Source organism: Sorex araneus, chromosome 4 (assembly GCF_027595985.1).
Source record: "Sorex araneus isolate mSorAra2 chromosome 4, mSorAra2.pri, whole genome shotgun sequence".
In the NCBI taxonomy this organism is placed as follows: Eukaryota; Metazoa; Chordata; class Mammalia; order Eulipotyphla; family Soricidae; genus Sorex; species Sorex araneus.
This window is the reverse complement of record NC_073305.1, coordinates 46,754,399-46,782,357: the sequence shown is the minus strand read 5'-3', so window position 1 is coordinate 46,782,357 and position 27,959 is coordinate 46,754,399. Positions and strand designations below refer to the sequence as shown.

The window sequence follows — 27,959 nt, the reverse complement described above, 5'->3', positions numbered from 1 at the left end:
AAATGGATCCCATCACCCAGGCAGGCCTCCCAGCTGCCTCTGCCCCGTCCGCTGCCCTGCACACCACCCTTTCGGGGCTGAGGGAATTGGGCCTAGGAGGGGGAGGGTTCCCAAGAGTGGGGGTCTGCTCTGTGGGGTTGGCCTGCTCTTGTCCCACCCATCTGCACCCTCAGCAGCCTGGCCCTCCTGCGGTACCCCTACCCTGACCTCTGCTCCTGCCACCTCAGTCCCCACATGGCCCAGACTGGCCTCCCTCCTGCCTTCTGTGGGTCACCTGCCCAGTGCTCCTTGGGGTTCACCTACTATAGGACCAGATCCTGTGGGCCATGGGTAGGGACTATTTTTCTGGACATGGAGTCCTTGGTGCAGAAAATAGCATCTGGCCGGGCACCAGGCACTGAGCATTTATCAGCCAGCCTTACTGAGGCTCCCCCACAGGTACATCCAGGGGGCCTCGTCGCCCAAGGACATGGTCATCATTGTGGACGTGTGAGTGAGCAATGCTGGCGGGCGGGGGCGGGGCGGGGGGTAGAGCTGACTGCCAGGCCGCAGGAGGGCAGAGGGCAGAGCAGCTGCCGCCCCGACCTGGCGTCTCCGTGGCCCCCGCAGCAGTGGCAGCGTGAGTGGCCTGACCCTGAAGCTGATGAAGACGTCCGTCTGCGAGATGCTGGACACACTCTCTGACGACGACTACGTGAATGTGGCCTCGGTGAGTGCAGCGGGCTTGAGGGGCCACCCCGCCCGTGGTGGCCATGCAACTCCCCCCTCACCAGCCTCCACTGGCCTTGCAGTTCAATGAGAAGGCCCAACCCGTGTCATGCTTCACCCACCTGGTACAAGCCAACGTGCGGAATAAGAAGGTGTTCAAGGAAGCCGTGCAGGGCATGGTGGCCAAGGGCACCACAGGCTACAAGGCCGGCTTTGAGTATGCCTTCGACCAGCTGCAGAATGTGAGCCCTGGGGTGGCAAGTGGGCAGCCAAGGGTGGGCAAGGGCCTGGCTGGGTGACACTCAGCAGATCGAGACAGACAGCCCCTGTTAGAGCCCACCGGGCTGGCAGGCTCCCCGTGTGTGGTAGCAGGAGGGCGGCAAGGGCCAGGCTTGCCTGCAGAGGGGAACTGGCCCAGGACTGAAGGAGGTGCTGAGTGCCCCTGACCGCCTCCCCCCAGTCCAACATCACCCGCGCCAACTGCAACAAGATGATCATGATGTTCACGGACGGCGGTGAGGACCGTGTGCAGGATGTCTTTGAGAAATACAATTGGCCCAACCGGACGGTGAGGCACAGCCCGGACGGGGGTGGTCCGGCGGAGGGGAGGGCTTTCCTGGCCCATCGGGGCAGTGACCTCAAGCTGCACACAGGTGCGTGTGTTCACCTTCTCTGTGGGGCAGCACAACTACGACGTGACACCGCTGCAGTGGATGGCCTGCACAAACAAAGGTACTGTGGGTCCTGCAGGGCATGCCCTGGTGGCCCAGCTGCCCATCCCTCCGGGCAGTGTCTAGCTGCCATCACTATCTGTCACTCTCTCTGGCAGGCCAGCTTCCATCTAAATGAGCAGTTTCTGCCCATCTGTCCCCTGGTTTACCTGCTCCTCCATCTGTTTCCTGGACATTCCATCCCCCTATGCATGGGGCCTGTTCCTGGGTGGGCCCTGAGTGTTGCTGTCATCCTAGAATAGGGTCTTCCGGCCTCGGGCTCCTCCCTTCACCCCAGCTCTGCTTCCTGGATCCCTGGACTCATGGTCCCTCTCAGACCTTCGTTCCCACTGCCAGGGTAATTGCATACAGCTCTGAGGACATGAGCCAGAGAGGACTGAGTGACATCTAAAAGAGAAGGAACCCCAAGGGCCAAGTCAGGGCTGCATACACCTTGGTGTATGACCAGGATTCCAACGTGTACATCCAAGGGTACAAGTCTGCCTCTGTGTCCCCTTTCCTCATAGGTTACTATTTTGAGATTCCTTCCATTGGTGCCATCCGCATCAACACTCAGGTGAGAATGGTGTTGGGGGGAGGAGGGGCAGGGAGTGTCCTCCCAAGTTCCCCCTTACTTCTGCCGGAGGTCTGGGATGTGGGTTCCTGTGTGGTGAGAGCGCCCCCTGGTGGCAATATGTCGAATGGGCCGGCAGAGTGGAACCTCGGGTGGGAGAGAGGCCAGCTCCTTACCACCGCCCTCTGCCCCCTCCCCAGGAATATCTAGACGTGCTGGGACGGCCCATGGTGCTGGCAGGCAAGGAGGCCAAGCAGGTTCAATGGACCAACGTGTATGAGGATGCGCTGGTAAGGCCTCTAGGCAAGGAACGGGTAGGGCTGGCTGCCTCCCCCAGGGGTAACTACAGGGCTAGGCTCCCTGTGGCCCCTTCTGAGGAGGGGCCAAATAGGTGAACCCAGATCCAAACTTGAGTCAGGCACACCACTGGCCACAGACTGACCCATCCTCCTCTCCCTTCAGGGGCTGGGGTTAGTGGTGACTGGGACCCTCCCTGTTTTCAACCTGACACAGGATGGCCCAGGGGAAAAGAAGGTAAGAGTTCCCCTACAGGGTGGGGGTCCACGCCCTCCTGGGCCAGACAAGCCTGCTGCAGCTCGTGAGAGCAGCTTGAGGCCTAAAACTAGGAGGCTGTCAGGGTTCCCATGGCACGGAGCCTGTGGCAGACCACCATGCCTCTGCCTCTGCTCCCAGAACCAGCTGATCCTGGGCGTGATGGGCATTGATGTGGCTCTGAATGACATCAAGAGGCTGACGCCCAACTACACGGTGAGTGTCCGCCTGGATGCAGGCCAGGCTCAGAGGCCAGTCCTGATGTGGATGATGCCACCTCATAGGCACCTCTGAGCTCAGGCCATCAGAGATGGCATCCAGAGGCGGTGACCTTGGGCCTAAAGCTGGGGCCACCAAACTCCCCACAGAGGGCTGGACTGTGAGGCTCTGCCAACCTAAACTCATCGCCAAACTCAATTCTGCTGTTGTATGAAAAAGACAGCCACAGACAAAACAAATAAGTGGGCCTGGCTATGTTCCAATACAGTTTTATTTGTGGATACTGAAATTTGAATTTCAGGTCATTTTCACATCATGAAATATAATTATTCTTTCAATCATTTCCTGCTACTTAAAAAAAAAAAACTGATGGCGCTGGAGCAATAGCACAAGCGGGTAGGGCTCTTGCCTAACACAGGCTGACCCGGGTTTAATCCCCAGCATCACATATGGTCCCAGGAGCTCGCCAGGAGTGATCTCTGAGCTCAGAGCCAGGAATAATCCCTGAGCGCTGCCAGGTGTGGCCCCAAAACAAAAACAACTGCATTGGGCTGTGGCTCCGTGGTAGAGTAAGTACATGTACAAGGCCATGGGCTTGTGCCCTGGCCCACAAGCCCCCACCCCAATAGACTGGGTGGCCCTGGCAGCCACCCATGGCACTGTGTGTGTGACCCTGGCTCCTCCTGAGTACCACCTGGTGCACCCCACCACCAGGGCCTAAAATATATGTAAAAAATCTCAGGGTGATTTGTGGTGGTGGTATTCAGGAAACACCAGAGCCACGCCCCACAGTGCTGGAGGAGGAGGAGGAGGGACTCACAACTGTGCTGGGGACAGAACTCAAGGCCTCGTACACCCAAGGCCTGCACTCTGCTGCTGAGCCACAGTCCCATCTATGGAAAGTACAGGGGTTAAAACACTGGCCTCGGGGCTGGAGTGATAGTACAGTGGGTAGGGCATTTGCCTTGCACACGGCCAACCCAGGTTCGAATCCCAGCATCCCATATAGTCTCCTGAGCACTGCCAAGGGTAATTCCTGAGCGCAGAGCCAGGAGTAATTCTTGTGCATCGCCAGGTGTGACCCAAAAAGAAAACCAAAAAAAACACTGGCCTTGAAACCATAGTGCCTAAAAGGAGAGAGAAGGGGGGGGGGAGAGAGAGAGAGAGAGAGAGAGAAGTGTCTGCCACAGAGTCAGACTGAGGTGGGGAACGGGAGGGAAACTGGGGACACTGATGGTGGGAAATGCACACTGTTGAAGGGACAGATGTTAGAACACTGTATGACTGAAACCCAATCATGAACAACTTTGTAAGTATGTATCCCATAGTGATTCAATATTTTTATAAAGATCATGATGATACATGAAAAAAAGGATAGGGGCTGGAGCGATAGCGTGTAGGGCATTTGCCTTGCACGCGGCCGACCGGGCTTGATTCCCAGCATCCCGTATGGTCCCCTGAGCACTGCCAGGGGTGGTTCCTGAGTACAGAGCCAGGAGTAACCCTTGTGCATTGCCAGATGTGACCCAAAAAAAATTTAAAAAAAGAAAAAAAAAGAAAAAAAGGATAGAAAAAGCACTTGCCTTGCACATAAAGCTGACCCTGGCTCCATCCCTGGCACCGCCAGGCACAGTCCCTAAGCCCAAGACAGCAAGTACCTCCTGAGCACTACCACATGTGACTCAAAATCCTCAAAAAACAACACTAAAGGGCCGGAGCGATAGCACAGCGGGTAGGGCGTTTGCCTTGCACTCGGCCGACCCGGGTTCGATCCCCGGCATCCCATATGGTCCCCCAAGCACCGCCAGGAGTAACTCCTGAGTGCAAAGCCAGGAGTAACCCCTGAGCATCGCTGGGTGTGACCCAAAAAGCAAAAAAAAAAAAAAAAAAAAACACTAAAAATAAAAAACAGAGACTAGAGCAAGAGTATAGGGTGATTGCCTTGCAAGCTGCTGACCCATGTTCCATCCCCAGCACCCCATATGGTCCCCTGAGCACCAGGAATGACTCCTGAGTGCAGAGCCAGGAGTAAGCTCTGAGAACTGCTGGTTGTGGCCCCCAAGCAACAACAATGTAGAATACAAAGCTATTCTCAGGGCTGGAGCAATAGCATAGCGGGTAGGGTGTTTGCCTTGCACGCGGCCGACCCAGGTTCGATTCCCAGCATCCCATATGGTCCCCTGAGCACTGCCAGCAGTGATTCCTGAGTGTAGAGCCAGGAGTAACCCCTGTGCATCGCCAGGTGTGACCCAAAAACCAAAAAAAAAAATAAAGCTATTCTCAGCTCACAGCCACACAATAACTAAGGTTAGGCCAAACGTGTGCCATGGGGTGAACTGGTGGAAGAGCAGAAATTTCCTGGGGAAAAAGAAAGGGAGGGTATAACATAGAAGCAGGGGGAACTCTCTGGGCCAAGGCCTACGGCCAGGGACAGATGGGGGAGGGTTTCTGATGTGCTAAACTAACCTTTGCAGGTAAATAGCACATGACTTATTTAGCCACTGCTTGCCAGTTACCTTCAGACCAAAAAAAAAAAAAAAGGCCCAAGCAATAGTACAGTGGGTAGCATGCCTGCCCTGCACATGGCTGACCCAGGTTCAAGTCCCAGTACCCTCTGAGTCTGCCAAGAGTGACTCCTGAGGGGCCGGAGCGATAGCACAGCGGGTAGGGCGTTTGCCTTGCACGCGGCCGACCCGGGTTCGATCCCCGGCATCCCATATGGTCCCCCAAGCACCGCCAGGAGTAATTCCTGAGTGCAAAGCCAGGAGTAACCCCTGAGCATCGCTGGGTGTGACCCAAAAAGCAAAAAATAAAAAAATAAAATAAAAATAAGAGTGACTCCTGAGTGCAGAGCCAGGAGTAAGCCGTGAGCTCCGCTGGATGTGGCCCCCAAAAAGCATGGAAGGGCCCCAGTAGAGCGGAGGCAGGTGGGGCAGCACCCTAACCTTGGGCCCTATGAGGGCCTGTCCTCGGCTCCTGTGTGCTGTGAGAAGCAGGCTCAGAGGTAAGGGCTGAGTGTATACAGGGTCCCGCCTCTTCCCTTCCCTTCTATCCAGAAGGGACGCCCCAGGCCTCAGGCTTCCCAAGGTCCACCATGCTCTGCTTAAGTGGTATGGTTAGCCGCCTTCCTGTGGGATACTCCAACAGACCAGCAGTTCCATTAAGAACCAGGACTGGGGGCTAGAGCAATAGCACAGCAGGTAGGGCATTTGCCTTACACGTGGCTGACCCGGGTTCGATTTCCAGCATCCCATATGGTCCCCTGAGCACCACCAGGAGTAATGCCTGAGTGCAGATCCAGGAGTAGCCCCTGTGCATTGCCGGGTGTGACCCAAAAAGGAAGGAAGGAAGGAAGGAAGGAAGGGAGGGAGGGAGGGAGGGAGAGAGGGAGGGGATTGAGTGCAAATAAATCCCACAACACTGGTCATCCTCAGCCAGGGCCAGTGCTGTGCCTGGCATCAGAGGCAAGCCTGTGTCACAGGGCCTGTGGGCATGTGGAGGCCTCAGCCAGGCAGGCACCGCATCCCTCAAGGCCGATCAGGACAAGAAGGAGCACTGAGAGTCCGCCCAGCTGTCTAGGCCCTGAGTCCCCAATCTTCCCCTCAGCTTGGTGCCAACGGCTACGTGTTTGCCATTGACCTGAACGGCTACGTGTTGCTGCACCCCAACCTTAAGCCCCAGGTGAGCATTGGGGAGGGGGGTGGGGAGGAGCGGGAAGGGCACACTGTGCCAGATGGGGACCCTTGACTTCCTGACCCACCTCCCCTAGACCACCAACTTCCGGGAGCCTGTGACTCTGGACTTCCTGGATGCAGAGCTGGAGGATGAGAACAAGGAGGAGGTAGGGAGAAGCGAGTAGGGATGGGGGGCACCCAGTGCAGAGGAGGAAAGGGGTTGCACCCCTCCTGTCTCGCCCTCCCAGATCCGTCGGAGCATGATCGATGGTAACAAGGGCCACAGGCAGATCCGAGCTTTGGTCAAGTCCCTGGATGAGGTAAGAAAGTGGGGTGGGGGACCCTCCTGCCCCCCAGCCCCTCCTGCCTGCCACAGTACCTCACCCAACCTCTTCTCGCAGCGGTACATCGATGAAGTGATGCGGAACTACACTTGGGTACCTATACGGAGCACCAACTACAGGTGAGCAGGCCAGGGATGGGGGGCAGGGGGCCACCCCAGAGCCAAAGCCTGAGCCCCGCTGCCCCCTTTCTTTCCCACACCGGTCTGCCGGCTGTAGGACTCTGTGCCATGGGGCACCAGTCACCGGCTGCTCACCCTGAACTCAGTGCCTGGGGACCTTCTGCTGGCTCTTTAGGAGCCATCGCCACCTTCTGGGCACACAGGACACCCTGGCTGTCCCAAGGCAGCTGCTAAAGTTTCCCCATGGCTGGCTCTCTGAGTCCCGCCCAGGGGTGTCCATCCCTGGATATCATCCTCAGTACGTGCATTTGCAGGCAGCGGGCCTGCCCAGTGGGTGAGGCCGGTCAGTTGCAACCTTTCTTTTGTGCACTCATGGACTACTCCCATCACCCCTCCAGAACCAGCCCGAGTTAGTGCTGGCATCTCTGGGGACTTGGATCCTTCTCCCAGGCAGCACCCCCCGCCCAGCTCACTCCTGGGATTTTCCAGCCCCTGGGAGCTGCTGCCAGCCAGATGGAGGAAGCTGTGTGGGCAGGTGGTGTGCTGGGAGAGGCTGCTGGGAGTGAGGGGTGGAGTAGGGATTGGGGGAGCCCTCAGAGGCCTCCAGAAGAGTTGGGGGGAGAAGGACCAGGCCCTGGTGTGCCCAGGGTGCTGGCCTCTAGGCCATGAGTCCCCTCCCCCCCAGCTACTGGGACATTGTCCTTATGTTCAGGAAGTGCCACAGCCCAGGCCTGTCCACTCCTCTCCAAGGCCCTGGGGAGAGGCCTGTGGCCAGCCTCCCCCCAGTACTGACCAGCTCCTCCTCTCCCTCCTCCCCAGCCTCGGGCTAGTGCTCCCACCCTACAGCACCTTCTACCTCCAGGCCAATCTCAGCGACCAGATCCTGCAGGTCAAGTGTAAGTGGCCCAGCCCCTGCCTGCGCCCTGCACCCCTGCCTCCGCCCGCACCCTGGCCGTCCCCAGGCAGCAGAACCAGCCGCTTGCGGCAAGACAGCCCTCCTGCCCCCTCTACCCAGCCCCCAGGTGCCCGCAGGCTGGGGCACCGGCCATGGCCATCGGAAAGTCTGTGGAAATCTGCATGCTCGCCTTTTCTCAGATTTGGTTCCAGACCATTCTCTCATGGTTTCCGTTGAGGTTTCTGTTTTTGGTTTCTCCTGCTCCGTGTCTTCCATTCTTAGCCTGCCTCCCCCGCACATCCCTGGGGGCTGCACTCCTGGAAGACACCCCCTCTCTCTTCTCTCCTCCCCCCACCTCACAGCCCTCTCCCTCCCCTGTCTGTTGCCCCCTGAATCCTCCTCCTCCCCTCTGCCCTCTCCTGCCTCTCCCCTCCCTTTGGCCCACCACCCTCCCTCCCTCTTCTTCCTCCTGCTCCTCCTTTCCTTCCTTCCCTCCCTCCCTCAGCCCTGTACCACCACCCACCCCCCTGCCCTGCCCTCCTCCCCCCTCTTCCGGCCCTACTCCTCTGCCTGCCGCTCCTCCCTGCATGTCCCACTCACCCTGGGTCTCCCCCAAGAGGCCTCCGGAGCCTGCGGTCGCCTGCCACCACCAGAGGTCACTGGGAGGGAGGCTGGGGCTCTGGCCGCACCAGGCGCCCCCCACCTGCCTGGCCGACTGGGGCTCATCTCCTTTGATTTTTCTCGCTCTCTCTTTCTCTCTCATGTCGTTTTTTGCAAGAAGTTTCCTTTCGGTATGATGATGAGACACAATATTTTCATTCAAACAGCCATTGAATAAAATATTGTTTGTGCCCCTCCCCTTCCCCTCCCCCTTTTCGTTTGTTTTTGTGTTTGTGTTGTTTTTGTTTTCCTCGCTTTCTCTCTTGGTGGACTGTCCCAGTGCCAATCAGCAAACTGAAGGGCAAGTATATTCAGAACCAGTGCACCCTCCTCCTCCCCACCCGCCCTCACACCCCTGCTTGCCCCCCTCCCTGCCCAGGATTAGCCGAATCCCTGCTCTCCAGGAACCCCACCCAGCATCCCCTTGGTTCCTGTAGTTCTTGCCTTTCCTCTGACCCCTGAGCCCCGTTAGAGACAGGGGCCCTTGACCCCAGCCCTGCCTGCAGGGTCCTGTGTATTGAGAGCTCACGGCCCTCCTCGTCCTCCTCCACCCGCGGGGCAGGCCCCCACCTGCTCCCTGTTCTCTGTCCCTCCAAGACAACTCAACAGTGGGGCCAGAGCTGGAGACTTCTCACCCCTGAGCTACTAATGGGGAGACCGGCCCCCGAGGGGCTGCGGTGAGGTTACGGGAAAGCACCCGCAGCTCAAGGGCTCCTCTGGGGTCATTCTCCCTCCTCTGATCTCCAGCAGTGGCTCCAGAGTGAGAAACACACCCCACAAAGCGAGGCAGAGAGGGCTTGGGGACCTCAGGCCCTCCTCCAGGGCAGCAGCAGGAGAGGGGCAGCCAGTGGCCGACAGAGCAAGGCCTGAGACACATCCTGGGTGATGCCCCTGGGCCCCCTTCCCACTGCTCCGGCACACAGCCCCCGTGGAAGAGAGGCAGACTGGAGTGTGGGCCTGGCAGACAACAGGAGGGGATCTGTCTGGACCCTCAGAGCCAGCAGGGAGCTTAGAGGGAGGTAGGGTGCGTGTGAAGAAAGAAGGGCTCCGGGCCTCAGAGAGACATCAGGAAAGGGAGGCAGCGAGTCCCAGAGCGGGCTGGGGAGCCAAGTGGTGAGAACACGGCACATGTGGGGCACTGCACAGTGCACAGGGACCCCCAGCACACAGGGGCCCTGCAGAGTCATGAGGGGTGCCCCATCCCAGGACCCTTGGCTGGAAGCAGACCACACCAAGCTCCAGGGTCCTGCCAGCTCAGTCCGGCAAAGGGGAGAGAGAAGCCCACACTGGCCCAGATGGGGGTGGGGGTCGTGCCCTGCTCCCACTGGCTTGAGTTGTCTTTCCTCCCTCTCCCAACTCCTCCCCAGTGACCCCAGAAATGCAGGGCCCTGGGAGGAAGCCAGCCATAGCCTAGCCTCCCCCCTCCTCCCTACCTCCTCTTCTTTTTCCCCCCCTCCCTGTCGGCTTGTGTCCAGACCCTGCCTCACAGTCCCATCAGAAAGCAACGGTCCAACCAGTGACTGCCCAGCCTGCTGGCCACCCCGAATGCCCCCTCCCAGAATTTTGCAGTGCATTGTGGGAGTATTTGGAAAGAGGAAAGACAGCCTGCCCCCCCCCCCAAAAAAAAAAAAACCAACCCTCCTCCTTCTGCAAAAATCACCACGCGGGAGAAGGCAGAGGAAGAAAGCTCGCAGTCGGGGTACATTAGGAAGGCAGAACACCCCAAGGGCTGCCATTAGGGGAGCATGTGGACAATGGCTGAGCATGTGGGGACCCCCTCCCAAATGTAGGCCAGCCCAGTGGCCAGTCCATTAGGCAAGGAAAGGCCACAGAAGCACCCCAAGGGCTACATCACCAGATTCCAATACCCACATTACCATCACTCACACACACACACACACACACACAGTCCCACATGCACCTCCACGCACACATAAACATGCTCACCTCCACTCATACCCAGATCACAAGCCTCAGGCAGAGGCCCAGTGAGAAACTTTCCCTCTAGAGCCCTGGAGTTCCCACACTCCTCCCTGCTAGGAAGGAAGCTACCAGAGTACCAGAGTGCTAGGAAGAAACCCCACTCTACTGCCCATCTCCCATACCCCCGATCCAGAGAGCAGCTGCGCAGGTTTAAGCAATGTCCCTGCCCCTTTCAGCCCCCTCCCCCAGCCTCCTGCCCCAGGGAGGGTCATGGGACTCCCCCACGCCCCACAATGCACTGCAGCCCACCCCCAGCTGCCCACACCGTCTCTGGTTGGACTGTCTCTGCCCGTGAGAAACCCCCTCGGTTTGGCCATGTTGATGCCTGACACAGAATAAAAGCAAGACCTACCAAAATGCAAACAGCTGCAGCAAAGAAAGAGAGATACAATCCGCTGCCAAAAGCCAATTCCCTTCCTCAAAGTCTCTTTGGAGGCAAAGGAAGCTCAGCATGCGGTTTTTTTCCATTATGGATGTGATAAGAGCGAGACTGGCGCCTCCCCCAGACCATGCATATATATAGCAGTGTGTGTATATATATGTGTGTGTGTGTGTCCGTGTATATGTGCTATACAGCCGTATGGGAGCATATACAGCCACGCCAAGGGACTCACTGCCGACAGAGGACCGGCCCGGGCAACATATTGGCTATAACTGCCCTCCTCCTGCCATGCTCTAGTCTCCACAGGCCCTCCCCCTCCCCACCTGCCCCTTCTCTCTTGGCTCGAACTTGAACGTGGAAGTGGCGGGTTCCCTCTTTGCTGGTGCCTTACCCCCACCCCACCCCAGACACCTCTTCCCCGCCCCTCCAGCCCCTTCAGCTCTGAGCCCCCTGGCCTCCTGCCTCCCCAGCCCTCGCCGGATAACCCCCCGTTTCTGTTGCAGATTTTGAGTTCCTGCTCCCCAGCAGCTTTGAGTCTGAAGGACATGTTTTCATTGCTCCCAGGTAGCTTGCGTGTGGCCTTGCTGAGGTGTCCTCCCCCACCCCGACCGCCCTGGCCCGCCTCCTGCACTGCTGCCCGGAGCTCTGTGTGTCTGTCCTGTGCAGTGTCGCCACCCCCATGCATAGCCCCACCGTGCGTGCGGCCATGTGCACACCGGGGGCCATGCAGCCGCCCCAGGCAGCTGTGACCGCCACTCTGGCTCCACCCTGGCCCCTGGCCTGGGGTGGGAGGGCTCTGAACTCCACACCTTCCCGCCCTCCCAGGTCCCCAGGAAGGAGCCCCCCTCTGCCTTGGGCTGGCTGTCTGCAGTCCACTCCGCACTGGGCAGCTGTTGCTCTGGTTTGTGGTGCCCTCCCCACTGCCCCCTCAACCCGCACTCCATACTTGTCCTGTGTCAGTCAGTGTTTGCTGAACCAGCCAGAGCCCTTGTGGGCAGTGCCAAGTCTAGCGGTGGTGGCTCACTGTGGGGTGGGGGGGTAGACACTTTGAGGAGCTTCTTGGGCAGGGAGGGGTCAGGGATTCAGCGCCTGCTGGGCGCCGCACACACCCTCTCATGCACCCTCTGCCTGCAGCCTTGTTGACCGCCCTGTGGCCCAGCTGGGCTGAGGGCAGGCAGGTGCAGCGACAGAGACCCAAGGGCACCCTGAGGCACCGCACGGGCTCTGGACACATCTCCCCTCCACGTGTGTGCACGTGGTGCATGCACCGAGTTCTCTGTGACCGTGTAGATGTGCGTTCGTGCTTGTGAGTCTGTGTGTGTGTGTTCGGGAGTCCCTCGTGGGAATACAAAGCAGGCTGTGTGCATCGGTGGCTGTGGGGAACGTGTGTCCAGGCTGGGGGGAGCACAGAAGCCCTGAGGGCAGGGACCTCTCCTGCTACCTCCGTATCTTTGGCTCAGGACAGCTCAATAAATTGTGTTGGTGAGTGAATGAAATAATCCACAAATGTCAGTGTATGTACTGGGGGGAGACTGCAGGTGACAGAGCTGCAGGCGGGCACCACTCTGGGTAAATCATCTGTGTCCTCCACATGTAGGTGGGCAGGCTGGGCACTCCACAGAAGGCCTGGGGGCCAGAGAGCAGTGGGGACTGCAACCAAGTCACAGGCCCTGCCAGCCTGGGGAGGCAGCACGTTTCTGGAGCTGTCCGGGTCACTGCCACACTGGCCACGGGGAGGTCTGGCGGATAGACAGGGCAGAAGCGAGCTCTTCTATCAGGCAGAGGGCCAGCTCTGCAAGACTGCCAAGAGGACCTTCCTGTCCACCTCGCCCCTGCCTGACGAGGCTCCTGAGGAGGAACTGGACCTGTCTGCCTCAGGGAAGAGCACCCCTGCCAGAGAGCACCAGTCTCAGGGCCCCATTTCCCTGACGCCTGTCACCTCTGGGTGTGATGGGAAGGGCTGAGGCTCCAGGTGCTTGTACAAAGGCCAGAAAACAGCAAGATAAAGTCTTAGACTCAGCTTCCGGGGCCCCGATCCATACTTTGTACCCACAGGCCTGATCCTGGGCTCCCACACACAGGTGGATATGGCAGCTAGGGGCAGAACTGAACCCACTGGGAGGGACCCTGTCCCATGCGCAGTCCTATCTTCATGTGCCAACTGGGACCATTGGGGCCACACCAGGCACATGGATCCAGGGACACAAGTGGTGGGCGTTCAGCTGACTCATTTGTGGCAAGAGAACATGACAGGTCTTCACTCTGGCATCAGCCATCACCTATGCAGGACCAGCAGCCTGGCCAGCAGAATGGCTGCCACCTGTAAGAATATACATGACCCATGGGGCTGAAGAGATCATACAATGGGTAGGGCACTTGCTTTACACCTGAGTTTAATCCCCAGCATCCCATATGGTCCCTCTAGCATTGCCAAGAGTAATTCTGAATAATCACCAAATGTGACCCCCCAAATATACACACACACACAACCCTGCCCCCACACTGCTGGACCACTGCTGGGGTGGTCCCAATTAAAATGTGAATCATGGGTTCACAAAGGGAGTACAGCAGGTAGTTACCTTGCATGAAGCTGACCTGGATTCAGTTCCTGGCATCCCATATGGTTCCCTGAGTCCTGCCAGGAGTAATCCCTGAGTACAGAACCAGGAATGACCCTGAGTATATGTATATGTATATGGCCCAAAATAAGAAAAGAAAGAAAATGTGAGTCATGCTCACACCTCACCCAGGCCTAGGCTTCTCAGCACCTGGCCAGGAAGGCCTGTGGGAACCTGGACCTCACTGACCAGTCCAGCACCCCAAGCCCATTCTTCTTACCCCTCCCCACCCCAGAGAGTACTGCAAGGACCTGAATGCCTCAGACAACAACACCGAGTTCCTGAAAAACTTCATTGAGCTCATGGAGAAAGTGACTCCAGACTCAAAGCAATGTGAGTGCCTCTGGTGCCAGAGCAGCCCAGGAGAACCCAATCCCAGGCAGACCCAAGCCAAGCAGATGGCCTGGGCCAAGCCAGGAGGAAGGTTCTAGTGGGACCTTGGACTTGGGGAGCAGGTGGGTCAGGAGCCTTGAGAAGACACTCCCGCACCCTGCCCTCCTGTTCCAGGTAACAACTTCCTCCTGCACAATCTGATTCTGGACACAGGCATCACGCAGCAGCTGGTGGAGCGAGTGTGGCGGGACCAGGATCTGAACACGTAGGCACTGCTCAGCCGAGGGGGACAGGAAGTTGGGGTAGGACCAAGATCCTGGTCCCATCTGGGGCAAATCTATGACCTCACCTCCCTCCTTCCCCCAGGTACAGCCTCCTGGCGGTGTTTGCCTCCACGGATGGTGGCATCACACGTGTTTTCCCCAACAAGTAAGAGCTACCCCATGGGGGCCAGGGTGATAGTACAGCGGGTAGGGTGTTTGCCTTGCACACAGCCGCTGACCCAGGTTCAATCCCTGGTATCTCATATGGTCCCCTGAGCACCACCAGGAGTAATTCCTGAGTGCAGAGCCAGGAGTAACCCGAAGCATCACGGGATGTGACCCAAACAGCAAAAAAAAAAAGAAAAAAGAAAGGAAAGAAAAAGAATTACTCATGACCCGACGTCCTGCCCCAGCCCAGCCCCACCTGTCTTGCTGCCTAACCCCTGTGGGCCCCCGCTGCCATCAGCCTCTGCCTGTCTCTGAGCAGGGCAGCTGAGGACTGGACAGAGAACCCTGAACCTTTCAATGCCAGCTTCTACCGCCGCAGCCTGGATAACCAGGGCTACATCTTCAAGCCCCCACACCAGGATGGTGAGTGAGCACCCAGGAAACACGCCGCTGCCAGCACATCAGTGCTCTGCTCTGAGGCCATCACTTGAGGGCTGGCTGAGACAGGGACGGACGAGAAGAACCACACCCTGCATAATACCAGGCTGGGAGTGGGCACTTAGACTGGGGGTGGACTCTGGCTCGAGGGCCCGGGTCCACAGAGCCTATCGGGGAGTGATCAGGGTGACCACCCGCTCCTGATTGCCCACCCCACCCTCAGCCCTGCTAAGGCCTGTGGAGCTGGAGAATGACACAGTGGGCATCCTTGTCAGCACAGCTGTGGAGCTCAGCCTTGGCGGGCGCACACTGAGGCCAGCAGGTAAATGTCCAGGATGGAGACGAGCAGAGACAGTGGGCAGGTGCTGCCCAGGTAGACAGGCATTGATGCCCCCTACTCTCCCTCCAGTGGTGGGTGTTAAGCTGGATCTAGAAGCCTGGGCTGAGAAGTTCAAGGTGCTGGCCAGCAACCGAACCCATCAGGACCAGCCTCAGAAGGTACTCAAGGGGGCCGGAGCGATAGTACAGTGGGTAGAGCGTTTGCCTGGCACTCAGCTGATCCAGATTCGATCCCTGGCATCCCATATGGTCCCCAAGCATTGCCAGGAGTAATTCCTGAGTACAGAGCCAGGAGTAATCCCTGAGCATCACTAGGTGTGGCCCAAAAAAGAAAAAAAAAAGAAGGTACTTGAGTAATGTGGGGGCAGAAAGCCCAGCAGTACCCCTTCTGGGGAGCCCAGGAAACCCTACCAAGGCTCCCAGGTGGCTCTGGCCCCTAAAAGGAGGCAGGATGTTACAGATGGCTCGGGAGCCCGGATGTATGAAGGGATGGGAGGGGAACCTGGAGGACACCTCATGGTCCTTACTCTCTGCCCAGCAGTGCGGCCCCAGCAGCCACTGTGAGATGGACTGCGAGGTTAACAACGAGGTATGTGTACCCCGAGCCTTGCTGACCCATCCCTTGGCCTGAAGCTCCCCCATCAGCTTCACCAGAACTAGTGTGATGGAGCCCACCGCACCCCAGCCTTGGCCTGCCAGGCCCTGGGGAGGGATGTCTGGGCCTGAACCCTGGGCCCTCTTCCCCCTCAGGACCTGCTGTGTGTGCTCATTGATGACGGGGGTTTCCTGGTGCTGTCAAACCAGAACCACCAGTGGGACCAGGTGAGGGCCGGAGAGCAGTGGAAGAACAGGACGGGAGCCCTCTTGGAGTCTTCTTGGGGTGTGACAAGACTCCCTCTCGGAATTCCCAGGTGGGCAGGTTCTTCAGTGAGGTGGATGCCAACCTGATGCTGGCCCTCTACAATAATTCTTTCTACGCCCGAAAGGAGTCCTATGACTACCAGGCGGCCTGTGCCCCCCAACCTCCTGGCAATCTGGGTGCTGCACCCCGCGGTGTCTTTGTGGTAAGTAGCAGTGACTCCTGGAGATGGAGAGATCGGGAGACAGATGGCACCTGCCATCTCTTGACTAGAGAGCTGGGGGCAGTCGGGGACGAGGGGGGAGGTAGCAGCAGTCATAGCCCTGGTCCCTCTCTCCGCTGCAGCCCACCATTGCAGATTTCCTTAACCTGGCCTGGTGGACCTCTGCTGCCGCCTGGTGAGTCTGCAAGAGGGTGGCCAGGAGGGCTCAGGAGAAGTAGTATGGAGCACTGACTTCTGCTGACCACCCGGCTCCTGCCCTGCAGGTCCCTGTTCCAGCAGCTTCTCTATGGTCTCATCTACCACAGCTGGTTCCAGGCAGGTAGGTAGGCCCCTTCCCTCTCTAGGTCAAGACCCATCCTAAAGGCTGCGCGGAGCATCTCGCCAAGGGTGGAGGGCTAAGGTGCTGTGCACCTTCGCAGACCCCGCGGAGGCCGAGGGGAGCCCCGAGGGGCGAGAGAGCAGCTGTGTCATGAAACAGACCCAGTACTACTTCGGATCAGTGAACGTCTCCTACAATGCTATCATCGATTGCGGCAACTGTTCCAGGTGCGGGCGCCCGGGGTGGGGTGGTTGCGGGCGGGGCGCGGTCCTGAGGGAGGTGTAGGGGCGGGGCGCTGGACTGATGTAGGAGCCCCAAGGCGAGTGTTCAGGGGTCCTGAGGGTGAGGCCCTGGGGCGGGCGTAGGGGCGGGACCCTGAGGTGTGTAGGGCGGGGCAGACTGTGGGCGGGGATGGTGCGGAGGCGGAGCTACTCAACGCCCCGCCTTCGGGGGGGGGCTGCCGCAGGCTGTTCCATGCTCAGAGGTTGACCAACACCAACCTGCTCTTCGTGGTGGCCGAGAAGCCGCTGTGCAGCCAGTGCGAGGCGGGCCGGCTGCTGCAGAAGGAGACACACTGTATCCTACCCCGCCTCTCCCCGCCCCGCCCCGCGCGCCGCCCCCTCCCGCCCCGCGCGCCCTCCCCGCGCCGCCGCCTCCTTGACTCCCCACCCATGCCCAGCGGACGGCCCGGAGCAGTGTGAGCTGGTGCAGAGACCGCGGTACCGGAGAGGCCCGCACATCTGCTTCGACTACAACGCGACGGTAAGGAGGAGGCCGCGGGGCTGCGCGTCCCGGCCCAGGACTGGTCCTGCCCGGCCCGCCCGCCGGGGCCAACCTGCGCCCGTTCTGTCTCTCCCCGCAGGAAGATACCTCAGACTGCGGCCGCGGAGCGTCCTTCCCGCCGTCGCTGGGCGTCCTGGTCTCCCTGCAGCTGCTGCTGCTCCTGGGCCTGCCTCCCCGGCCGCAGCCTCAAGTCCACGCCCACGCCTCGCGCCGCCGCTGAGCGCCCCCGCCCCGCCCCCGCCCACCCCCACCCCGCAGGCCTCCCCGCCTCTTCCCAGCTCCCCTGCCCCCCTCACTCTCTGCTGCCACCCGCCGCCTAGAGCCTCGCCCCTCCCTTAGCAAGGATCTGAGCCCACCAGACCCCACCCCAGATCTGCAGGAGTTGGGGGGTCCAAAGGAGGGCCTGCAGGTCTTAGGCTTCCCAAGCCACCTGTCACCACAGAACTGACAAAATGCCCCAGAACCCCCCTTTCCCTTTGGACTCATCCCCCACAGCTGGGACAGGAAGGCGCAGTGGTTGCCAAACCAGGCCTCACTGCCTGCCCGGCCTGAGGTCCCCTTTGTGGGGAGACTTAGGCCCAGCTGGACTCCAACGTCACCCTTCTAGCCCACCCAATCCAAATCCCGATGCTCTGAGGAGTCTTGGAGGAATTTGAGGTGGGCAGTTCGGGTCCCTGAGATCCCAGGTTAAGTCAGGGCATGAGAGAGGTCCTGGGGTAGCCTCTTAGTGGGGGACTCCTGGTCCTCTCAGGCGACAGGCCACATCCCAGCACCACAGGTGTCAGGACAGTGACAGGAACATTGACTCAGATACCGCCACCCACACCCGGAGCCCTGAGGACAGGAAGTGACTTCCGGTCAGAAAAGCCCAGGAGGGCACACGGTGGGGTGGGATAGGGGCTCACAAAGCCTTACGCAGGGCAAAAGGTTGGCGGGAGGGTTGGCATGTGCACACTCCATCTCCTGCTCACTGCCCACCGCGAATCTGACCTGCAGCCTGCTGGTCCTCTGCCTCTAAAGCTGAATGTCAAACAGTGCCAAATGCTGGGGCAGGGGGTGAAGAGCCCTCTGTGCCTCCCTAGCCGCCAGTGTCCCCCAAAGGCCCCCTCACCCCGCAGGTGCTCATTGTAACCATTTCTCACTAGTGTCAGGCCCCCGGTGGGACTGCGTGCCCCTGCCCACACCCTTTGGCAGAGGATCCCTCACCAGATGTTGCCCTTTGCCTTAGCAGGGGTGTCTTGATCTCTCCTAGCTGGACCGTCCCACCCTAATCTGGCCCTTATACACTCTGGCCTGTGCTCACCCCCATCTCCCATTCATGCACTTCCTGCCTCGAGGAAGTCAAACGGCTCTTCCCTGCTGAACACACTTGCGCGCGCACACACACGCACACACACATACACACACACATATACACACACGGACACACTCTGTGCACAGAGAGGCTGGGCCCAGGCACATCCTTTCACACCATTCATTCGGGTCATTTCCCCCAAAGGCACCCCAGCCTGGGGCCAGCGGGGGACTGAGGACAGGGGGATGTGGCCAGGGGGCTCAGATGGACTGGGAGGAGGGGGGAGGGTGATGCATTAATTAATGGCTCCGTTAATTAATGTCATGTTGCTTGTTGCTTTCTCAGTGTGTGTATGGTCCGTGCCCGCTGCTGGTGCCGGGGTGGCCGCCCGTGCTGCACACCCAGCCTAGATGCCAGCTGTGTCTTGCGGGGGCGTGTGTGTAACTGTAGTGTAGTCAGGTGCTCAATGGAGAATATAAAAATAAAAAAGAAACATATACAGAATAACATATATTTTAAGTTTTAAAAAATCCAAAAAAAAAAACCCGGCAAAACAATCCCTATCAGGTAGTTGTCCAACAAGCCCCAGCTGGGTCTGATTCTGCTTCTCACCCACCCGACCTGGCTGCCCCTCACCTCGGGCTTGGGGGGGATCTGTGAGGGACTGGGGGGCCATTTCCTTTTCTCTGCCCTTTTTTTGGTTGTTGTTCTATTTTGTACAGACAAGTCGGAAAAACAACAGCAACAAAAAAGTCAAGAAACTTTGTAAATTATCGTGTGTGTGATTCCTTGTAAAATATTTTCAAATGGTTTATTACAGAAGATCAGTTATTAAATAATGTTCATATTTTCACTTCAAATGATTCCCATCCACTGTGTCCGCCTTGGAATGAGGGTTGGGTAGTTGGAAACAGTGCCCATGTTTTAGTCCCACTTGTTGCTTCACTGGGAAGAAAAACATAGCAACCTTGGTCTTCAGGTCTTATTCGAATATAATAAGCAGCTCCAAGGCCTCCCAGAGAGGCTCCAGCAAACGTCCTGCCACCACCACTATGGCCAGACTGATGGCCACATCCCACACGTGCTGCTCCATCAGCCCATGGGTGGCCAGGGTCCAGATCCAGAAGTTGGGCCATGCTATCTCTAAGGCCATGCTCCTCCGTGCCAGCCAGCTCTTGTCTTGTGTAACTGTCTCAGAGTCAAAGACTCAAGAAAAACTATTTTTTGCTGGATTAGGCACTCCCAATGGTGGGAGGGGTAACTACTGACTCTGTGCTTAGGGGACCATGTCATACTGGGGATCAAATCCAGGATTTCCACATGCAATGTCTAGAGGCTAGAGAGTTAGTACAGCAGGTAGGGCATTTGCCTTGCACTCAGCTGACCCAAATACAAACGCTAGCACTACATAGGGCCTCTTGAGGATGGCAAGGAATACCCTGAGCACAGCCAGATATAGCCTCCACCCCCCTCAAAAAAAAAAAAAAATATATATATGTGTGTGTATGTGTGTGTGCGTGTGTGCATGTGTGTGTATGTAAATATATATGTGTGTGTAGAGAGAGATACACATACTGTAGCCCTTTGAGTTAACTTCCTGGGACTGAAAAATCTGTCTTTAAAAATTTACTAGCGGGGGGCTGGAGTGATAGCACATTGGGTTCAATTCCCAGCATCCCATATGGTCCTCTGAGCACCTCCAGGGGTAATTCCTGAGTGCAGAGCCAAGAGTGACCCCTGTGCATCACTAGGTGTGACCTAAAAAGAAAAAACAAAAAACAAAATTCCTAGGGGTGGGGCTGGAGCAATAGTACAGCAGGTAGGGCTATTGTACTATTGTACTAATTTGCCTTGCACACAGCCAACCCAGGTTCGATTCCCAACATCCCATATGGTCCCCCGAGCACCACCAAGAGTGGCTCCTGAGTGCAGAGCCAGGAGTCAGCCCTGAGCATCACCAGGTGTGACCCCCCCAAAAAATAAAATTTCCGAGGGGTGGCCAGAACAATAGTACAGAGGGTAGGATGTTTGCCTTGCACGCAGTCAACCTAGGTTCGATCCCCAGCACCCCATATGGTCTCCCAGCACTGCCAGGAGTAACTCCTGAGTGCAGAGCCAGCAGTAACCCCTGAGCATTGCCCGGGTATGATCCCCCCTCAAAAAAAAGTAAATGAAAATTTCATGGGGCTGAAGTGATAGTACATGTGGGATGCTTGCCTTGCACATGGCCAACCAGAATTTGACCCCCAGCACCATATATGATCCCTCGAGCTCCACAAAGAGTGATCCCTGCACACAAGTCAGGAGTCAGCCCTGAGCACTGTTACGTGTGGTCCAAAAAGAAACAGAAAAAGTACTCTTAATCAAAGCCAGATGGATGAAGAAAAGAAGAGAGGGGAGAGGAACCAAGAGATAGCTCAAAGGGCTTGAGCACATGTTTTTGTTTGTTGGAATTTAGAACCACTAGAGCTGGTTTCCTGGTGCTACTGCCACTTGTTCTCTTCATACAGTATACACTCTGCATTCACCTGGTGAGCAGCCAGCAGTCTTCAGCACAATCTTTGATTTGGATACTAGTTTAACTCCATACCACAGATGAGAGAAATAAGACTCCTATGCAGATGGGGAAAAACTGAGAAATCCTTTCTCCCCATATGAGAAGGGCAGGAAATTAGCAACAATTTCAGAAATGAAGTCTGGAAAGATAATTGAGGTGTTAAAGCATTTGCCTTACATGCAGCTGACCCCTGTTCATATTATATGGTCCCTCAAGCACTGCCAAGAATAGCCCCTGAGGAGGACTGCATGTGGCTCAAACCCCTCTCCACCCCCCAAAATATTTCAGAAATGAGTTGGCTTGTGGCTGGGGGAATCTTAAATACTAAAAAGCAGAAGGTATCCCAGGCCTTGGCATTGACACCTCTCTTTCTTCACAACTCCACAGGAGTTGACCACAGAACAAAACCTAACTAATATCCCCTAAAAGTTCCCCTGCCTCAACATAGTTCCAGAGGTCTTGGTATAGAGATGCCAAGATAAAATACATCCAGTTATATTTTTTTGTTTTTATTTTGGATCTGGCAATACTCAGGGTTTAACCCTGGCTATGTGCTCAGGGATCACTTCTTGTGGGGACCATACTCAATGTCTGGGATTGAATCCAGGTCAGCTTCGAATAAGGCAAGTGCCTTACCTGCTGTATTATCTCTCTAGTTCCTTCACTATACTTGCAACATGGGCAGCCTGCGCTGAGTATCCAGGCTCGATTGATTTTACATCTTAACCCCTTTTGGTTCTCATAGTAGATTCTGTCATCTCCATTTGAATTTCAAAAAAGTTCAGAAACTAGGCCAGAGACATAGTACAGAGGGAAGGGGCTTGTCCTGCATGCGGCCAACCCAGGTTTAATTCCCAGCGCCATGAGCACCACCAGGAGTGATCCCTGAGCACAGAGCCAGAAGGAAGGCCTGAGCACTGCCAGGTGTGGCCCCAAAATAAAATAAAATAACAACAGAGGGCCTGGAGCAATAGCACAGCGGGTAGGGCGTTTGCCTTGCACGCGGCTGACCCGGGTTCGATTCCCAGTATCCCATATGGTCCCCTGAGCACCGCCAGGGGTAATTCCTGGGTGCAGAGCCAGGAGTAACCCCCGGCATCGCCAGGTGTGACCCAAAAAGCAAATAAATAAATAAATAAAATAACAGAAAGTTCAGGACTTGGCCGATGTTACCAAACAGCCACGCAAAATTTCCAATTTGGTTAGACCTGGCACACCCCATACAATATGAGCCAGGTATAACCCAAATTTGTAAATTCCAAGAGTAAGCGCACCAGAACCAGGCAATATTCTTACCACACAACTGACCTCAAGGAAACACCTACTCAGTTGCTCATACTTAAGGAGTGCCACTCTTTCCCGGAGAATCAGCAAGCGTGTGCGCGGAGGAGGCCGTGCTACCTCTGTGAAGCATCTCCCGGCTAGTGGCACCCCAGCAGCTCGGTGTTCCCATCCGAGAACCCTCCCGGCGGAAACACTCCTGAGAACTACAACTCCCACGCACACCCGCCTAGTACCGCTGTCATCGCCAGGCATGGCGCGGGCGCACAGCCCCCTGGGCCTTGTAGTTCGGCTTGGAACCCAGCTTCGGCCTGGGACTGCGTGTCCCAGCATGCCGCGGAGCCGGAAGACCTGCGCCCACCGCCTCCTGGGACGCGCAGGCGCAGCGCCGCTGTTTGTCGGCGCCTGAGAGGGGAGGAGGTACGGGTCGTAGCCAAGCCCAAGACCCAGATCCGGAGCTGGCTAGGATTGACTCAGCCCCCAAACTCGGCTCCGTACCCGCGCGGATTGCAGGCCCCGGAGCGGATGGAGGAGGCCAAGTCCTGAGATCAGCGCCAGCCCGGTCGGCGGGGGGCCACAGGGCGGGCAGGCAGGCGTGCTGAAGCCGCCTCGGGCCTTCTTTCAGGTCCCCGTGAGGGGCCAACCTCGGGCCCCGCGACCACACTCGGCCCCGTGTGACTGGAGCCGCCCCAACCGGAAGTGGAGCCTTCACCGGGGCCATAGGCCAGTGACTAGGCCGAGCCCGGGCCTCCCGACGGGGCCGGACTGGAACAAGGCCCCGGGGAGGCCCCGAGCCCACTAAACCCTTCCCGCAAGTCGACTCCGCCGGGAAGATGCAGCGCGCCTTGCCGGGCGCTCGCCAGCACTTGGGGGCCATCCTGGCCAGCGCCAGCGTGGTGGTGAAAGCCCTGTGCGCTGCGGTACTAGTCCTCTACCTGCTGTCCTTCGCCGTGGACACAGGCTGCCTGGCGGTCACCCCAGGCTACCTCTTTCCACCCAACTTCTGGATCTGGACCCTGGCCACCCATGGGCTGATGGAGCAGCACGTGTGGGATGTGGCCATCAGCCTGGCCACAGTGGTGGTGGCAGGACGTTTGCTGGAGCCTCTCTGGGGGGCCTTGGAGCTGCTCATCTTCTTCTCGGTGGTGAATGTATCTGTGGGGCTGCTGGGGGCCTTTGCCTACCTCCTCACCTACATGGCTTCCTTCAACCTGGTCTACCTTTTCACTATCCGCATCCACGGTGCCCTGGGCTTCCTTGGGGGAGTCCTAGTGGCACTCAAGCAAACCATGGGGGATTGCGTGGTCCTGCGAGTGCCCCAGGTGCGGGTCAGTGTGGTGCCCATGCTGCTGCTGGGGCTGCTGCTGCTGTTGCGGCTAGCCACTCTGCTTCAGAGCCCAGCCCTGGCCTCATACGGCTTCGGGGTGCTGTCCAGCTGGGTGTATCTACGCTTCTACCAGCGCCATAGCCGGGGCCGAGGGGACATGGCTGACCACTTTGCATTTGCCACCTTCTTCCCTGAGATCCTGCAGCCCGTGGTGGGGCTGTTGGCGAACTTGGTGCATGGGCTCCTGGTGAAGGTGAAGCTCTGCCAGAAGACAGTGAAGCGCTATGATGTGGGCGCCCCGTCCTCCATCACCATCAGCCTCCCAGGCACAGACCCTCAGGACGCAGAGCGGAGAAGGTACTGTGGAATCTCATGCATCCTTGTCAAGCTAGGAGAGTGTTGCTTGTTCGAGGCACATTCCAGCAGTTGAGATGCTTGCCGTGCATAGGTGGCAGGCAGCCAGGGTTCAGGTGTTGGGCAGATTCAGAAAGAGATCAAGTCCGGTTAGTGTCTTTGAGAAACACAGCATTTAGTATTTTCCAACACTAGGAAGTGAAAGTTGCCTTCCTGTGCCCAGGCGACTTAAGACATCTCAGAGTGCCCAGTTTCCTTTGATGCTTTTTGAGAGACCAAAAGGAAGCATGGCACATAACCCTGACCTTTTCTCACACCACTGGGATCCTAGAGCCTAATCTTGTGGTAGCCAGAAACCACCTGCTGAACCTTTACACCCCAATAGGGAAGGGACAGCAGAGGAGACTTGGAAACGTTTAGACAGAGACTTGGAAACCTTTAGACGCCGTCTGGAGTACCCCAGTTTCCAAGTGCCTCAGTTTAGATGTTGTATTTCTCTGCCTCTTACTGAGAGTAAAGCTTGGGTACTACTAGGGTTAGCCACCACGCGGAGTTTATGTACCCCAAAACCAGGACACAGGATTGAGGGAATCTGCTGACCACACCTTGGGGTAGAAACCACCTTTCTGTTATCTGTAAACCAAACCATCCGGCAACCTGGCTGAATTATTCACTGGATACACCTTGGCCAGGGCAAGACAAATTTTTTTTTTTTTTAAGCTAGCTCAGCTCTGTAGAGTTAGAGTGACAGTAGGTCCATTTCCTGTCTTCTTGAAGGGGGAGTTGTGTGTGTTTAATTGAATATTGAAATCTAAAACGGGCACCTTGTCAAAGCTCTGCTTTTGCTCATCTAAGGAACAAGTTCTTGGCAGGTCACTTAATGAATTCTGAAGTTAGCCCTCTGTTTGCCCTCCAGTGGGCTGTGGGGTTGGGGACAATCCCTTTTATTTTGGGGTTCACCATGGATATACCTGGCAATGCTTGGGAGGCCAGGCAGTGCCACATCAGACCTGAGATCCCCTGCATGCCAGGTCTGTGTTCCATGCCTTTGAGTTGTTTTCCAAGCTCCATGTCCCACTGTTCATAGTTTCTAGCTGGAAAGGATGACAGATTACTGTGGTTCAAGATTGGTGGGTGTCAAAGATACACATGTCAGGGGCTGGAGCGATAGCACAGCGGGTAGGGCATTTGCCTTGCACGCTGCCGACCCGGGTTCTAATCCCAGCATCCCATATGGTCCCCTGAGCACCGCCAGGGGTAATTCCTGAGTGAAGAGCCAGGAGTAACCCCTGTGCATCGCCGGGTGTGACCCAAAAACCAAAAAAAAAAAAAATACACATGTCACCCAAGTGCCAGGGCCTAATTCTATAGCCTATATTTGTCTCTGGCTAATAAATCCTAAAATTAAAAATAAAAAGTCTTAACCTTATCTGGTGGAGATGGAGACAGGGAGTTAGCTTTTATACCAACTGCCCTCAAAACACTTAAGTGGAGTTAGCCAGAGTTCATTGACAGTGTACCCTATCAATGAGAGTTCTTGGATTGTTAGGACTGGCTGACATTCACAATATCCTTTCCTAGATCAAAGGAAATTAACAGGTGGATGGGATGGGGCAGGTGTGTGTGTGTGTGTGCATGTGTGTGCTGCATACAGCTCCCATACCCTAATGGTTCTGAGTAGAAGGAAGCAGTTTCCCATCCTTGACCCTTATAAGGAAGTCATTAACAGGCCACTGCTTCGGCATTTTAAGAGAACTGACAAGGGAAGGGATTCCATGGGGCAGGTGTCTGGGTCGGTAGCAGTAGGGGAAAAAAAACATTCTGACTGCCAACTTGCTGTGTGTCACGCTAAAGGACAGGTTGGAAATATGCTGGGGCTTTCTGCACCTGTGTCCTTGTTACCTTTCTTGTCACACACCCTGGCATGATGGAGATGTTGGCGGATCTGGAAACCTCTGCAGGCGGTCTCCACACTGAGGCATCAAGGAGCCGCAGTAGTGGTACCAGAAGCTATCGCTGGCAGCAAGAGTCTTCCATGGCTCTTTAGCCAAACCCTCAAGGGTTGCCCTTTGGAGCCAGAAGGCTTAAGTTCTGGACCATGCCCTACCCACTGGCGATTTTTCCTTCATCTCTTCCTACAAAGGCTAAGTATGACCCTGCAGTCTGCTGTGGTCCTGGTAGTTCTGGGAGGAAGAATATTAACAGTCAGGTAGTAGGGGTGGGCAGCCCAGGCTGGCCTGTTTCCCAGGCTGAGAGCTGAGGCAGGTGTTTGAATTTCAGCTTTCCCCACACAGCCATGTCAAGAGATTCAAGACATCCTAATAAAGAGAGGGGAGCAACAACCCTCTCCTTGGGTATGGTGTCAGTTGCCCAAGCAGAGAGCCATGTCCAAGGGTTTGCCCTGCCACCCATCTGCCCAGAACACTAGTTCTGCCCACTCTGAAGTACCACTCTCAGACTCAATCCTTGGGCTGCCAGGTGGGTGGCCTGGCATATCCCAAACTGGCCTTTCCCATCTGTTGGTACCCCAGTTACAAAGTGAAGGCTTTAGCCTTTGAGTCCTCATTCTGATGATAAAGTGGGTCCATATCTCTGTGAGCCCGGAGCCTGCATGGAGAGAGGAATACAGGAAGCCTGAGCAGGAACGGGTGTCAGTTTCCTGAGATAGCCAGGGCAGGGGCCTAGTCCAGACCCAGAATGACCTGCCCTCTTTCCTTTGACCAGGCAACTGGCCCTGAAGGCCCTGAATGAGCGGCTGAAGAGAGTGGAAGACCAGTCTGTCTGGCCCAGCATGGATGATGACGAAGAGGAGGCTGGGGCCAAGGTGGAGAACTCGCTGCCTTCAGACAAGGCTCCCACACTACCAGGAAAGGGGGCTCTCCCAGAATCCAGCCTAATCACCTTTGAGGCAGCTCCCCAAAAGCTGTAACTCCAGACCACCTCAAGTGTAACGCCTCTTCGCCCATGCTCCCCTTGACCCCCTCTCCACTACTCCGGAGCTCCAAGCGCTCTGAGGAGAGGGAAGAAGGCCCACTGGAGATCTTTATGGCCTTCTGTTTCTTGCCAACACTACCCAGGATTCTTGTTACCTGGTTCCAACTCAGTCAACCACTATGCCAGGAACGGGATTTCTAAGGCATCAGACAGTCCCAGGCCATCTGAGGTAAGACTGTATTCCAGCAGGCAGCCCCAAACAAGGGACACAGGTGCCACAACTCCCAAGTCAGCCTTCACATCTGAGACTGGTTGCCGAGAGCCCTAGAGCCAGGGCAGGAAATTGCCAAAAGAAAAACGACATATTGTGGCGAAGCAGGAGCAAGCCCTGAGTTGTGCATCCCTGCCCACCCCAGAAAGACTATGTTCACATCAAGATTTGATTCCCTGGACTGGGGCGGTGACTGCTTCTGGGCCAGAGCAGCCACGGTCCCCAGGTATTTTCTACAGGACCACTTGATCGGGCAGCCACGCCCAGCCTCGCAGTATCAATAAAGCAGTTCTTTGAGGTATGGCTCCTCGGCTCTGTAAGACCACCTCGTGCAGCCCCCTTACCTTGCTCAGCTTGGGGGTGTTTCCACTTCGAGGGCTTGGTCCCTCCCTAGGGCAATTCCAACTAGGACAGCAATCCATGTCCACTGCTCCCATCGTTAACTCTATGCCCACTGCCAACATCCTCCAGAGCTGCCACGTCAGCCTCACTTGTATTCTTCCCTCCATTCCCCGGTCAAGGGAGGCCCTGGTCACAGACTAACGATTAAGGGGTTCTTATCAAAGCCTTTTTTTTTTTTTTTCATTTGGTTTTGGGCCCATCCAGCAGTTTTCAGGGCTAACTCCTGAAAACTCCTGGATTCACTCCTGGTAGGCTCAAGAGACTACATGGGGTGCCAGGGATCAAACTTAATTAGCTGCATGCAAGGGAAATGCCTTAGCTGCCCTACTCTCTTCAAGCCTCTATCAAAGCCCTTTTGGGGGACTAAGGATGAAGC

At 56.7% G+C, this 27,959-nt stretch overlaps 2 protein-coding genes across 4 annotated transcripts in view; both read left to right on the top strand.

The window, feature by feature from the left end:
- The window catches only part of CACNA2D2 (calcium voltage-gated channel auxiliary subunit alpha2delta 2), a 136,473-nt gene extending 117,175 nt beyond the window's left edge, over positions 1 to 19,298 (top strand). Inside the window, exons 9-39 of one of the 3 annotated variants that reach the window (XM_055136517.1) lie at positions 439 to 489; positions 610 to 709; positions 792 to 950; positions 1,169 to 1,276; positions 1,362 to 1,440; positions 1,946 to 1,995; positions 2,193 to 2,282; positions 2,455 to 2,526; positions 2,686 to 2,760; positions 6,370 to 6,444; positions 6,533 to 6,604; positions 6,686 to 6,757; positions 6,839 to 6,900; positions 7,720 to 7,796; positions 8,736 to 8,756; positions 11,324 to 11,384; positions 13,674 to 13,771; positions 13,946 to 14,036; positions 14,138 to 14,200; positions 14,522 to 14,625; positions 14,864 to 14,962; positions 15,050 to 15,138; positions 15,521 to 15,568; positions 15,730 to 15,801; positions 15,891 to 16,043; positions 16,184 to 16,236; positions 16,325 to 16,380; positions 16,481 to 16,607; positions 16,847 to 16,956; positions 17,060 to 17,142; positions 17,243 to 19,298. In XM_055136517.1, the coding sequence (XP_054992492.1) occupies positions 439 to 489; positions 610 to 709; positions 792 to 950; positions 1,169 to 1,276; positions 1,362 to 1,440; positions 1,946 to 1,995; positions 2,193 to 2,282; positions 2,455 to 2,526; positions 2,686 to 2,760; positions 6,370 to 6,444; positions 6,533 to 6,604; positions 6,686 to 6,757; positions 6,839 to 6,900; positions 7,720 to 7,796; positions 8,736 to 8,756; positions 11,324 to 11,384; positions 13,674 to 13,771; positions 13,946 to 14,036; positions 14,138 to 14,200; positions 14,522 to 14,625; positions 14,864 to 14,962; positions 15,050 to 15,138; positions 15,521 to 15,568; positions 15,730 to 15,801; positions 15,891 to 16,043; positions 16,184 to 16,236; positions 16,325 to 16,380; positions 16,481 to 16,607; positions 16,847 to 16,956; positions 17,060 to 17,142; positions 17,243 to 17,383 (2,611 nt within the window). In that variant the 3' untranslated portion in view covers positions 17,384 to 19,298. Of the gene's footprint in view, positions 1 to 438; positions 490 to 609; positions 710 to 791; positions 951 to 1,168; positions 1,277 to 1,361; positions 1,441 to 1,945; positions 1,996 to 2,192; positions 2,283 to 2,454; positions 2,527 to 2,685; positions 2,761 to 6,369; positions 6,445 to 6,532; positions 6,605 to 6,685; positions 6,758 to 6,838; positions 6,901 to 7,719; positions 7,797 to 8,735; positions 8,757 to 11,323; positions 11,385 to 13,673; positions 13,772 to 13,945; positions 14,037 to 14,137; positions 14,201 to 14,521; positions 14,626 to 14,863; positions 14,963 to 15,049; positions 15,139 to 15,517; positions 15,569 to 15,729; positions 15,802 to 15,890; positions 16,044 to 16,183; positions 16,237 to 16,324; positions 16,381 to 16,480; positions 16,608 to 16,846; positions 16,957 to 17,059; positions 17,143 to 17,242 lie in introns of all 3 variants that reach the window. The other 2 variants (XM_055136518.1, XM_055136519.1) reach the window with 2 other exon arrangements.
- Positions 19,299 to 22,702: 3,404 nt separating this feature from the next.
- Positions 22,703 to 27,482, top strand: TMEM115 (transmembrane protein 115). The gene is made up of 2 exons (XM_004615214.2): positions 22,703 to 23,979; positions 26,701 to 27,482. Exons 1-2 carry the CDS (start codon positions 23,129 to 23,131, stop codon positions 26,903 to 26,905), a joined length of 1,056 nt encoding a protein of 351 aa, XP_004615271.1. The 5' UTR covers positions 22,703 to 23,128; the 3' UTR covers positions 26,906 to 27,482.
- Positions 27,483 to 27,959: the final 477 nt, after the last annotated feature.